Source organism: Helicoverpa zea, chromosome 21 (assembly GCF_022581195.2).
Source record: "Helicoverpa zea isolate HzStark_Cry1AcR chromosome 21, ilHelZeax1.1, whole genome shotgun sequence".
Classification (NCBI taxonomy): Eukaryota; Metazoa; Arthropoda; class Insecta; order Lepidoptera; family Noctuidae; genus Helicoverpa; species Helicoverpa zea.
The window spans coordinates 2,405,151-2,418,236 of NC_061472.1; the positions used below are offsets into that span (position 1 = coordinate 2,405,151).

At 36.4% G+C, this 13,086-nt stretch overlaps 6 protein-coding genes across 6 annotated transcripts; 5 read left to right on the forward strand and 1 right to left on the reverse strand.

The window, feature by feature from the left end:
* Positions 1-737: 737 nt before the first annotated feature.
* LOC124641024 lies at positions 738-1,350 on the forward strand. Its single transcript, XM_047179032.1, has 2 exons — positions 738-875; positions 1,178-1,350. Exons 1-2 carry the CDS (start codon positions 782-784, stop codon positions 1,348-1,350), a joined length of 267 nt encoding a protein of 88 aa, XP_047034988.1. The 5' UTR covers positions 738-781.
* A 1,104-nt stretch (positions 1,351-2,454) lies between these two features.
* Positions 2,455-4,247, reverse strand: LOC124641007. Its single transcript, XM_047179012.1, has 2 exons — positions 3,036-4,247; positions 2,455-2,946 (listed from the first exon to the last, which is right to left on the reverse strand). The coding sequence occupies exons 1-2, from the start codon at positions 3,445-3,447 to the stop codon at positions 2,741-2,743; spliced, it is 618 nt and encodes a 205-aa protein (XP_047034968.1). The 5' UTR covers positions 3,448-4,247; the 3' UTR covers positions 2,455-2,740.
* A 1,377-nt stretch (positions 4,248-5,624) lies between these two features.
* LOC124641025 lies at positions 5,625-6,150 on the forward strand. Its single transcript, XM_047179033.1, has 2 exons — positions 5,625-5,718; positions 5,978-6,150. The coding sequence occupies exons 1-2, from the start codon at positions 5,625-5,627 to the stop codon at positions 6,148-6,150; spliced, it is 267 nt and encodes an 88-aa protein (XP_047034989.1).
* A 1,029-nt stretch (positions 6,151-7,179) lies between these two features.
* On the forward strand, positions 7,180-8,218 carry LOC124641026. The gene is made up of 3 exons (XM_047179034.1): positions 7,180-7,266; positions 7,612-7,762; positions 8,043-8,218. Exons 1-3 carry the CDS (start codon positions 7,180-7,182, stop codon positions 8,216-8,218), a joined length of 414 nt encoding a protein of 137 aa, XP_047034990.1.
* A 1,615-nt stretch (positions 8,219-9,833) lies between these two features.
* On the forward strand, positions 9,834-10,402 carry LOC124641028. Its single transcript, XM_047179035.1, has 2 exons — positions 9,834-9,927; positions 10,230-10,402. The coding sequence occupies exons 1-2, from the start codon at positions 9,834-9,836 to the stop codon at positions 10,400-10,402; spliced, it is 267 nt and encodes an 88-aa protein (XP_047034991.1).
* Positions 10,403-12,487: 2,085 nt separating this feature from the next.
* On the forward strand, positions 12,488-13,056 carry LOC124641029. Its single transcript, XM_047179036.1, has 2 exons — positions 12,488-12,581; positions 12,884-13,056. Exons 1-2 carry the CDS (start codon positions 12,488-12,490, stop codon positions 13,054-13,056), a joined length of 267 nt encoding a protein of 88 aa, XP_047034992.1.
* Positions 13,057-13,086: the final 30 nt, after the last annotated feature.

Sequence of the window (13,086 nt, forward strand, 5' to 3'; positions counted from 1 at the left end):
AAAAAAATGTTTCTGTGTTTTTTGTTTCTACCGCTGAATACATTTGTATGTCTTTGTTGTCCTTAATTTACGACAATAATCTATTTTTGGACTTTTTCACTACCATCAAGACGAACGACAGAATTATTGGTTTTGAAAGAATGTCTCTGATCACCCGTTATTCGTATTTGATCATTTTTGTAAATTCTGTAATGCGATTTGGAATTACTGTTGCCCACTGTTCAACGATAAGTCACTCAGTTCTTGGGCATTTTTGTATTTTCCTAACAATTATAGCAATGGACCTTTACTATGTAACAATCATTATCATTTTTGCGTTGCTACAAAACCGTATGAAGTATCTGAGATTATTCGTAGCATCCAATTCAGTCCCCATTTGTATTACTGCGCGGAATAACGTTGCAAACAGTATCCGAAATGTAAGGAAGAGTTTGGTTTATTATAATAATTTGTTAGATTACTTGGAAGGGCTTGGTCAACAGCTTCAATCTATGGTACATTTTATTTTATTTATTTTTTTGTGTAACTGGAACTGGTCTTAAACACCATTTCATTTATGAGTCTCTTCTTTCATTGCAGTTATTTGTAAACTGGGTTTGTTATACTTCAAGAGTGATTATCCTGTTATACGGCATTATAGTATTTTATTCCACTGGGGTAAGTTAATGCATAACAGTTACTTTAAATGGTCTAAAAGTAAATAATGTAAATAAAATATTTCCAGCACTATACGGACCAATTCTTAGGAATCCTTACGATAGCGGTAATACAATCAAAAGTGATGATCTATTCACCAGCGGTGATTGTGGAGGTCACACTACTTGAAGTGGAGAAAATCAAGGCCATTATAACTACACAAATATTGAGAACCTCAGGTAAGATTTCGTCCCAATTTTAATTGCTACAACAAAAATGCATATTTGCATAATAGAAGAAAAAACTCCCCAGTTAAATTCTTCGCCGTCACAGTCGAAAAACGTCAGCTGCTGGACAAAGGCCTTCCCCAAGTTCCACTTATAAGTACCGCGCTGGACTTGAATGTTGGTAAGGGCAGTGTGAGATACTTTAAGCTACGGAGATGCTGTCCATCTCCTCAAAATATACCGCCCCAGAGAAAAAGCTGGGTGATGAAGAACTGGCATTCTATAACACGTTGAATATCTTATTTCTTTCGCAGACGAGTGTCTTCGGTTCGAGCTGCAGACGGCGCTGCAGTACGTGCGCCTGCGTCCGTTCCGATACACGCTCTGCCGCGCGGTGCCGCTCGACATCAACCTGCTGTTCACCTCCATAGCATTTTGTATTACTTATGTCATTGTAGCTTTGCAGTTACACCATTTTGCTGAATAATGTAGATGTTTAAATAAAATGTTAATGTTTGTGTGAAAATGGTCTATAATTTGAACAGCGTTTTTGGGACACGAGAAATCTCGAAGAAGTTTTACATCAGCATCATAAACAAGTAAAATCAGTATAAAAGTACGTCTCAGTAAATAAGCCCTAGTAAATACTCAGGGTACACCTGTATACATGAAAGTATGGATCGAAACGACCACGGTAATCTCAGTCGACAGCAGTGCAAACTAGACATTTTTATAGTTGCTCTTATCTAAAAAATCATCACGCATCCCGGTTGCATAAATTTTCTTCTATATAAAATTAAATATTAAGTGAGTACCTACAATGAAAACACGGAGGGCCGAAATAAATAGAACCTTCCAGAAAACGCACTCAATCAAGATGAATGACGTGTTGCATCAACATAATTGTTTTATGTTTACAAAAATACCTGTAAAATTTGACGTCCATCGATATAAGAGTTAAGAGTGAGTTATAAATAGTTTCAAAAGAAAGACAGATAACTGCTGCATATGAAATGTTGATAGAATGGCATCATTGACAGTAATGAGGGTCATGATTTTCATTTTTGGTGAAGATGTTAAGTTGTATTAGCTACAGACGAGGATTTTATATACATTTTAATAAAATATGTGATAGAAAAATAGGTACAAAAACCGAATGCAACATCTAGGCAACAACTGATGTCTCAGAAGAGCTCATTAATCTGCTAAATCTTGCCATCTTTAGTTACAATCGGGTAAGGACTAAGAATAGTCATGACAACCTGGTTAAAAATATAGACTGTCCAAAAACTAATAATAAATCTTCCTTTAGAACATCAAATATTGGAATACTTGAATTCCAATCACCTAAAATCATCAGAAAACAAAACAGTTATTTTCGAATTTATGAAGGTCATTCAAACGCAATGGGAAAACTTCTCAATGTCAGATAAATTATTGTACTTCTCAATATAGTTTTTAATTACAGCGATACTAATCACAAACACGGGCTAGGGTGCCCCTTATATGGCAAAAAAAAAATTTTTTTAGAATTTCGAAACGCATACCCTCCAATTTTTTTATAAATGCTAAAATGTACTTAAATATGAAATTTCATATCTGTAGCATGTTTGCAACCTGTGCCGACCGGGCTCTAAAGTTTAATAAAAAATGGTGTTTTGGTCTGACGTTTTGGGTTGATCCAAAACTAATTAAAATGCAACAAATAAAGTAAATATGAGTAATACTAAAAAAATATCAATACAAACTTTTATTTAAATACAAATTATAATAATAATGAATTAGGGTAACTTCTCTTTAGTGTAGTTTTTTTACAGTCTGGATACAGATTTCTATGTTCCTGAACACAACGCAACAAAAACTGATTTTGCTCTTCTTCAGCCATTATAATCTTGCATTAATTTAACAGCTCTTTCAGCAGTGTCATTTACGACCTTCAAACGACTTAATCGTCTTCTAGCTTCCAAAAAAGCAGGATTGTCACCCCACGAAGATACGTCTTCCCGAAGAAAACTGTCGTCGATCTGTAGTCGAGATAGAAATCGTTTGCTTCTTTGAGTTACAAAATCATCCAGCGTCATATCTGAAATAAAGAAAAAACCATTAAAATAAGCAAAAACTATATAAACCACAAAACTTTGAAAAAGAAACAAGAAAATATTAAGTACTTACCAAACAAATTTTGCGTAATTTCTTCCTTCGATGGGACATAGCGTTTAGAGGAATCTGAACTTTCGTCTCTGTTTAAATTATTAATAATTTTTGTCTTGGTTTTGGTATCAACTTCTTCATCAAAGAGTGATAATATGACTGTTTCTTCACACAAATACCATAAATGACGAATAAACTTGCTTATGGATGCCTTGGAAATTGTCGCGTCTACTTTTTCATATTCTTTTAGAGCTTTCAAAAAGGACAAGTCTTGGTTAGGTGCTTTAACTGCCATTGTACATTCGAGCCAAGGTTTGGTATACAAGGTGACGATAAATAAACAAACATCTTGTAGAGCATTTTTGTCCTTTGCAGTAATTTTAAGTTGCAATTGAAGCAAACATATTTTTATAGAATAGATTGCTCTCGCCATCCATCGCGCTTGATGCAAAGCTCGGGGGGCCTGAGTTTTAGTTTATACACTGTGTCTCCTCCTAAGAACACAACGCATAGTTCAACCAATTCGCGGTAATCGTCTCTAACAAACAGTTCAGTCTTATAAAAAGTTAACAAAGATGTAATGTTTGTCTTAGCAATATGTGCTTTAACGAAATTTCGTGCCTCTTTTAAAACTGTTTTCAGGGCAAGGAATCTGAGTACTAAGTTCAGAGTTCGAAATCTGTTCCTCATCCGAATTCTCAAGACATTCCAAGTTATCTATCGAAGAAGTAGATGCAACAGCCAATAACTCTCTTTGTTTTACCTTTCTTTCCTGTTCTTCCAATCGTCTTTACCTATCTCGTTCTTCTTTCTCCGCCAATTTTTTGTCGATTCCACCTAAGCATCCCGGTCGACCTGGCTCTCTCTGTTTCCTTAAGAAATCTTTGTCTTCCTCTATCTTCATTCTGTCAAAAGCATCTGCATGTGCAATATCAAATAAGTTATCAAGGTCTTTTACAAAGTTAGTTTCACGATTCTTGAAAGTCAACTGAGTTTTCTTACAGTTTTTTTGCAGCTCCCTCCAAACATGATATAAATCAACAAGTTTCTTCACGCAGTTAGGGATTGTCTTCGTAGGAATTCTGGCTTTTTCCCAAAATATAATGCACTCTCTTATAACAAGATTCGCACTTTCACTAACAGTCAGCTTGACTTCACGAATATTGTAAAATAAAACGGTGAGAACTTGTCGATTAGATGGTAATTTTGCACCATTTATCTGATGGCTTGGCAGTCCGATAAGGAAAATATTTTGTTTATTACTTCGTAATTTCACAGACATTTTCACAAAATAAACAACAAGGCACTAAAAATGTTAGAAATCACTTATGAAATGACAATTGAACGCTGCTCCCGCGCAACTTGTATGGACAAGTTAAAAACTCAAGTCGGCACGGGTTATCGCTTATAAATCGGGCTTATATTTATTTCTAGACTTTATTAAGTCCATACGAAACTTTTTAGAAGGTATGCGTAAAAATATATTGAAGTTGAATTTTAAGGGACACCCTAACGGGCATACTTGTGTAACTACCAACAACAGTGGAGTTTTTTTTTATTCCCATAACGGTCATAAATTGATACTGGCAATAGAAGTTTAGCCAGAAGTTGAAGCAGTCACTTGCCATCATGATACCCAAGCGACATCTTCCGAATCAACAAATCGTATCCGAGTGGGTACTTAAAATCATAGCAGCATGTCGTCTCTTACTTGGCAGTTACATGAATATCACCGAATCCAAACCTATCTGCTATTTCATGAAGTTGTACTGCATTTGTTTCTCTGCTGTCGTTGTCGCAAACTTCTACTTCATTGAAGTGCATGAAAAGAATATTTATTCTTTGATCTTCGTTTCAATCGTTCAATACGCTTTGATATCCTCCTTGTCCTTAATATACGGCTTTAATCTATTTTTAAGCTTTTTCACTGCCATCAAGACGAACGACAGAATTATTGGTTTCGAAAGAATGTCTCTGATCACCCGTTTTTCGTACTTGATCATTTTTGTAAATTTTGCTATGCGATTTGTGATTACTATCAACTTTAGTACAATGTATATTCACTCATTTATTGAGCATTTTTTTGTTTTCCTCGCCGCTATATCCATGGACCTCTACTATGTGACAATCATTATCATTTTTGCGTTACTACAAAACCGTATGAAGTGTCTGAGATTATTCGTAGCATCCAATTCAGTCCCCATTTGTATTACTGCGCGGAATAACGTTGCAAACAGTATCCGAAATGTAAGGAAGAGTTTGGTTTATTATAATAATTTGTTAGATTACTTGGAAGGGCTTGGTCAGCAGCTTCAATCTATGGTACATTTTATTTTTATATACTTTTATATTTCTGGAGCTGTCCTAATAATCTTATCATTTCATTTCAAAGTCTCTTCTTTTTATTGCAGCTATTTGTTAACTGGGTCTGTTATACTTCAGGAGTGATTATTCTATTGTACGGCATTACAGTTTTTTATTCTACTGGGGTAAGTTAATGCATACCATTAACTACACATGGTCTAAATACAAACAACTGTAATAAAATATTTCCAGCATTATTCGGACCTGTTCTTGGGAGCCCTTCTGACACTACTACATTCAAAAGTGATGATCTATTCACCAGCGGTGATTGTAGAGGTAACTATAGGCGAAGTGGAGAAAATCAAGGCCATTCTAACCACACAAATATTGAGAACCTCAGGTAAGATCTCGTCACAATTTTAATTGCGACAGGAAGAATGCCTATTTGGGTTATAGACGTACAAAAAATTTACACAGCCTAAAATTGCACTCACCAACACTCATGCCCCAATTTGACCATGAGTGTTGTCGAGGGCAGTGTGGGTACTTTAAGCTAAGGAGATGTTGTCCATCTTCTTAAAATATACAGACCCAGAGACAAAGCTGGGTGATGAAGAACTGGCATTTTATAACACCTTGTATATCTAATTTCTTTCCAGACGAGTGTCTCCGGTTCGAGCTGCAGACGGCGCTGCAGTACGTGCGCCTGCGTCCGTTCCGATACACGCTCTGCCGCGCGGTGCCGCTCGACATCAACCTGCTGTTCACCTCCACAGCATTTAGTATTACTTATGTCATAGTAGCTTTGCAGTTAAATCATTTTGCTGAATAATGTAGACGTTTAAATGAAATGTTTGTGTGAAATTGGTATTTTGTTTGAACACCGTTTTGAGACTTCGACTTTTGAGAATCTCGTAGAATTTGATATCAGCATCATAAGCAAGTAAAATCAGTGTAAATAGTACATATCAGTACTAGAAAAAACCCTAAGAAATATACGAGATATACCGGTGTTCTTTAAAGTATGGATCGAAACGAGCCCGATAATCTCAGTCGATAGCAGCTCAAACCACTCTTATTTATTTTTATACAGTTTCTCTTATCTACGAGATCAGTACGCATCCCGGTTGTATAATTTTTCTTCTATCCAAAATTAGTTATTAAGTGAATACCTAGAGTGAAAATTCGGACTACCAAAATAAAAAGAACCTTCTGGAAAACGTACTTAATCAACATGAATGGCGTGTTGCAACAGCATAATTATTTTATGTTTACAAAAATAACCGTAGAACTTTCCGTCCATCGATTTAAAATAGACAGTAGACAACTGTATGTGAAGTAACGAGCCAACATGAATCTGAAGCTCTTATTTCAATTTAAATCTCCAACATTATGTCTTATACAAATTATTGCACTTCTGCGATTGTTACTTGGAAATTATATCAATCTCGGTCATTCGAAACTCACTCGATTCTTGACAAAATTATACTGCGTTTGTGTGTGTTCTTCTATTGTAAGCATGTATATCCTTTCATTGTCCGAAAGAGCGCTTTTCCCGGTTTACAATTTCATCATCATCGATTACACGTGCGTAGTCATTATTTGCTTGATTTTCGGCCGAGATCGTTACCCCGCCTTCCTCGCTGCCAATATGACTAATGACCGCATCATAGGCTTCAAAATAAATCTATCATTAACTAATTATGCCATCTTTAGCATATACGGGAGTGCTTTTGTAAGGATTTGTCTTATCATTGCTCATAGTGTTTCCCATCCTTCGTCAATCCTCGCATTTTGTAGTATTACTTGCGCAATAGTAGCCACAGACGTCAATTACATAGCGGTCATAATCATCTTCACAATGCTTCATAGACGTATGAAGAATTTAAGAACATTCTTAGAGACCAACTCAATCCCCATTAATATAACGGGACAGGATGAAATAGCAGTCAGTATTACAAATGTACGGAAAAGTTTGTTGTATTATAATAACTTGCTGGATAATTTCCAATCTCTTGATGAGCTATTACAATATGCAGTAAGTAATTTTTTTCTCTTAATCGAACCTTTTTCATAATTTTATTAAAAATAAATATACAATATGGCGACTGTTTCAGATAACCGTCAACTGGATAACCAACTTTAGTAGAGCTTGCGTGGTTGTTTATTTTTTTGTTCAACATATTATTGCTCAGGTATATTTTTTGAATATATGAAAATTCAAGAGATTTTTTTTTAAACCGCTTCTTCCTTTCGCCTCAGATCTCAACAAAATGCATATTTTAACTTTTAGTTGGAGTTCACGCCGCAAATGATCAACATATTTTTAGAGCTATATCCATCACTAGTGCTGATATCAAGTTCAGCGATTATTGTGGAAACGATCATGTACGAAGTAGATCGAATTAAGGAGACGCTCACTACACAAATACTTAGATGTTCAGGTGACGCATTGCCATCTGTGAACCTTCGTTAAGTAGATCCGCCACTTTTATCATCATCGTTATTTGCGTAGCCATTTCCCAATTATTCTGTGGTCGGTTTCTAGTCTAACCCGACGTTGTTGAAACCGGAATTCTACATGGAGCGACTTTCTATCTGACCTCTTCAGTCCAGTATCCGAAAGGCTATACTCTCCTTGAAAACACTGGTTGTTTGAGTGTTTTGCTAGATCCCAAATGCTATACTTTAATTGGAGTATCATTGAGTTCTGTATGTCATCAGACGAGGGTCTCCGGTTCGAGCTGCAGACGGCGCTGCAGTACGTGCGCCTGCGTCCGTTCCGATACACGCTCTGCCGCGCGGTGCCGCTCGACATCAACCTGCTGTTCACCACCGCCGCACTTTGCATTACTTATGTCATTGTAGCTTTGCAGTTGACGCATTTTTCAGCTTATTGAAGTTTTAATAAAGTATTTTGTGTGTTGTTCTATTAGTGGTTTTCTTTCTTTCTCGTCTTAATTCTTGCAAACTGTGATTTTTTTTCTGAACCCATTTTGTTTCTTGTAATGAGCTGAGCTTGCGTTTGACCTCTACTTTCAACATAATGTCCTTAAAAGTAGGTCTCAATTATTCTTCCTCATCTTTTTACTCATTTAAAGATTATTTTATCTATAGCTATCAGTTTTACATCCAAAGTTTAAAGTAACACTATCAATCATATTTATTCACATGGACTTTTGATTCAAGCTTTCTTTTGAGCAAGGACTGAGAATAGTCATGACAACATGATTCAATAAAGAATGTAGAACAACGAAGGACACCCAGGGATTTATGCAAAACAGTTATTTTCGAAATTAAAAAGGACATTCATACCAAATGGAAAACTTCTCAAGGTCAAACAAATTATTGTAGCTCTCAACATAGTTTATAATTACGGTGATACTTATCACGAACACGGGCACACCGGTGTATTCATATATTCTTGTATATTTCATATCAGCAAAACCCATCGGACTTTATTTTTATTCCCACAATGGACATAAATCGATACTGGCAATAGAAGTTTAGCCAGAGGTTGAAGCAGTCACTTGCCGCCATGATACCCAAGCGACAGCTTCCGAATCAACAAATCGTATCCGAGTGGGTACTTAAAACCATAGCAGCATGCCGTCTCTTACTTGGCAGTTACATGAATATCACCGAATCCAAACCTGTCTGCTATTTCATGAAGTTGTACTGCATTTGTTTCTCTGTTGTCGTCGTCTCAAACTACTTCACTGAGGTGTACGGCAAATTTCTTTTTTCTGCGGTTTTTGTTGCTCTCGTTGAATACGCTTGGATGTCCTTCTTGTCCTTACTTTTCGACAATAATCTATTTTTGGATTTTTTCACTGCCATTAAAACGAACGACAGAATTATTGGTTTCGAAAGAATGTCTCTGATCACCCGTTTTTCGTACTTGATCATTTTCGTAAATTCTGTTATGCGATTTGGGATTACTGTTGCCCACGGTTCAACGACCACTAGCTCAGATCTTGGGCATTTATGTGTTCTCCTCACATTCACAGCCCTGGACCTTCACTATGTGACAATCATTATCATTTTTGCGTTACTACAAAACCGTATGAAGTGTCTGAGATTATTCGTAGCATCCAATTCAGTCCCTATTTGTATTACTGCGCAGAATAACGTTGCAAACAGTATCCGAAATGTAAGGAAGAGTTTGGTTTATTATAATAATTTGTTAGATTACTTGGAAGGGCTTGGTCAGCAGCTTCAATCTATGGTACATTTTATTTTATTTATTTATTTGTGTAACTGGAACTGGTCTTAAACACCGTTTCATTTATGAGTCTCTTCTTTCATTGCAGTTATTTGTAAACTGGGTTTGTTATACTTCAAGAGTGATTATCCTGTTATACGGCATTATAGTATTTTATTCCACTGGGGTAAGTTAATGCATAACAGTTACTTTAAATGGTCTAAAAGTAAATAATGTAAATAAAATATTTCCAGCACTATACGGACCAATTCTTAGGAATCCTTACGATAGCGGTAATACAATCAAAAGTGATGATCTATTCACCAGCGGTGATTGTGGAGGTCACACTACTTGAAGTGGAGAAAATCAAGGCCATTTTAACTACGCAAATATTGAGAACCTCAGGTAAGATTTCGTCCCAATTTTAATTGCTACAACAAAAATGCATATTTGCATAATAGAAGAAAAAACTCCCCAGTTAAATTCTTCGCCGTCACAGTCGAAAAACGTCCGCTGCTGGACAAAGGCCTTCCCCAAGTTCCACTTATAAGTACCGCGCTGGACTTGAATGTTGGTAAGGGCAGTGTGAGATACTTTAAGCTACGGAGATGCTGTCCATCTCCTCAAAATATACCGCCCCAGAGAAAAAGCTGGGTGATGAAGAACTGGCATTCTATAACACGTTGAATATCTTATTTCTTTCGCAGACGAGTGTCTTCGGTTCGAGCTGCAGACGGCGCTGCAGTACGTGCGCCTGCGTCCGTTCCGATACACGCTCTGCCCCGCGGTGCCGCTCGACATCAACCTGCTGTTCACCTCCACAGCATTTTGTATTACTTATGTCATTGTAGCTTTGCAGTTACACCATTTTGCTGAATAATGTAGATGTTTAAATAAAATGTTAATGTTTGTGTGAAAATGGTCTATAATTTGAACAGCGTTTTTGGGACACGAGAAATCTCGAAGAAGTTTTACATCAGCATCATAAACAAGTAAAATCAGTATAAAAGTACGTCTCAGTAAATAAGCCCTAGTAAATACTCAGGGTACACCTGTATACATGAAAGTATGGATCGAAACGACCACGGTAATCTCAGTCGACAGCAGTGCAAACTAGACATTTTTATAGTTGCTCTTATCTAAAAAATCATCACGCATCCCGGTTGCATAAATTTTCTTCTATATAAAATTAAATATTAAGTGAGTACCTACAATGAAAACACGGAGGGCCGAAATAAATAGAACCTTCCAGAAAACGCACTCAATCAAGATGAATGACGTGTTGCATCAACATAATTGTTTTATGTTTACAAAAACAACTGTAAAATTTGACGTCCATCGATATAAGAGTTAAGAGTGAGTTATAAATAGTTTCAAAAGAAAGACAGATAACTGCTGCATATGAAATGTTGATAGAATGGCATCATTGACAGTAATGAGGGTCATGATTTTCATTTTTGGTGAAGATGTTAAGTTGTATTAGCTACAGACGAGGATTTTATATACATTTTAATAAAATATGTGATAGAAAAATAGGTACAAAAACCGAATGCAACATCTAAGCATCAACTGATGTCTCGGAAGAGCTCATTAAGCTGCTAAAACTTGCCATCTTTAGTTACAATCGGGTAAGGACTAAGAATAGCCATGACAACTTGGTTAAAAATAAAGACTGTCCAAAAACTAATAATAAATCTTCTTTTAGATCATCAAATATTGGAATGCTTGAATTCCAATCACCTAAGATCATCAGAAAACAAAATAGTTCTTTTAGAATTTATGAAGGCCATTCAAACGCAATGGGAAAAATTCTCAATGTCACATAAATTATTGTACTTCTCAATATAGTTTTTAATTACAGCGGTACTAATCACAAACACGAGCTAGTTGTGTATGCTCGTGTTTGTTGTTGATGTTGTTGTTTGATGTTATTCACACAACGGACATAAATTGATACTGTCCAGAAGTTGAAGCAGTCACTTGCCGTCATGATACCAGAACGACAGCTTCCCAATCAACAAATCGTATCCGAGTGGGTACTTAAAATCATAGCAGCATGTCGTCTCTTACTTGGCAGTTACATGAATATCACCGAATCCAAAACTATCTGCTATTTCATGAAGTTGTACTGCATTTGTTTCTCTGCTGTCGTCATCTCAAACTACTTCGCTGAGGTGTATGAACAAAATTTTTTTTCTGTGTTTTTTGTTTCTACCGCTGAATACATTTGTATGTCTTTCTTGTCCTTAATTTACGACAATAATCTATTTTTGGACTTTTTCACTGCCATCAAGACGAACGACAGAATTATTGGTTTCGAAAGAATGTCCCTGATCACCCATTATACGTACTTGATCATTTTCGTAAATTCTGTTATGCGATTTGGGATAACTGTTGCCCACTGTTCAACGATAAGTCACTCAGTTCTTGGGCATTTTTGTATTTTCCTAACAATTATAGCAATGGACCTTTACTATGTAACAATCATTATCATTTTTGCGTTGCTACAAAACCGTATGAAGTATCTGAGATTATTCGTAGCATCCAATTCAGTCCCCATTTGTATTACTGCGCGGAATAACGTTGCAAACAGTATCCGAAATGTAAGGAAGAGTTTGGTTTATTATAATAATTTGTTAGATTACTTGGAGGGGCTTGGTCAACAGCTTCAATCTATGGTACATTTTATTTTATTTATTTTTTTGTGTAACTGGAACTGGTCTTAAACACCATTTCATTTATGAGTCTCTTCTTTCATTGCAGTTATTTGTTAACTGGGTTTGTTATACTTCAAGAGTGATTATCCTGTTATACGGCATTATAGTATTTTATTCCACTGGGGTAAGTTAATGCATAACAGTTACTTTAAATGGTCTAAAAGTAAATAATGTAAATAAAATATTTCCAGCACTATACGGACCAATTCTTAGGAATCCTTACGATAGCGGTAATACAATCAAAAGTGATGATCTATTCACCAGCGGTGATTGTGGAGGTCACACTACTTGAAGTGGAGAAAATCAAGGCCATTTTAACTTCGCAAATATTGAGAACCTCAGGTAAGATTTCGTCCCAATTTTAATTGCTACAACAAAAATGCATATTTGCATAATAGAAGAAAAAACTCCCCAGTTAAATTCTTCGCCGTCACAGTCGAAAAACGTCCGCTGCTGGACAAAGGCCTTCCCCAAGTTCCACTTATAAGTACCGCGCTGGACTTGAATGTTGGTAAGGGCAGTGTGAGATACTTTAAGCTACGGAGATGCTGTCCATCTCCTCAAAATATACCGCCCCAGAGAAAAAGCTGGGTGATGAAGAACTGGCATTCTATAACACGTTGAATATCTTATTTCTTTCGCAGACGAGTGTCTTCGGTTCGAGCTGCAGACGGCGCTGCAGTACGTGCGCCTGCGTCCGTTCCGATACACGCTCTGCCGCGCGGTGCCGCTCGACATCAACCTGCTGTTCACCTCCACAGCATTTTGTATTACTTATGTCATTGTAGCTTTGCAGTTACACCATTTTACTGAATAATGTAGATGTTTAAATAAAATGTTAATGTTT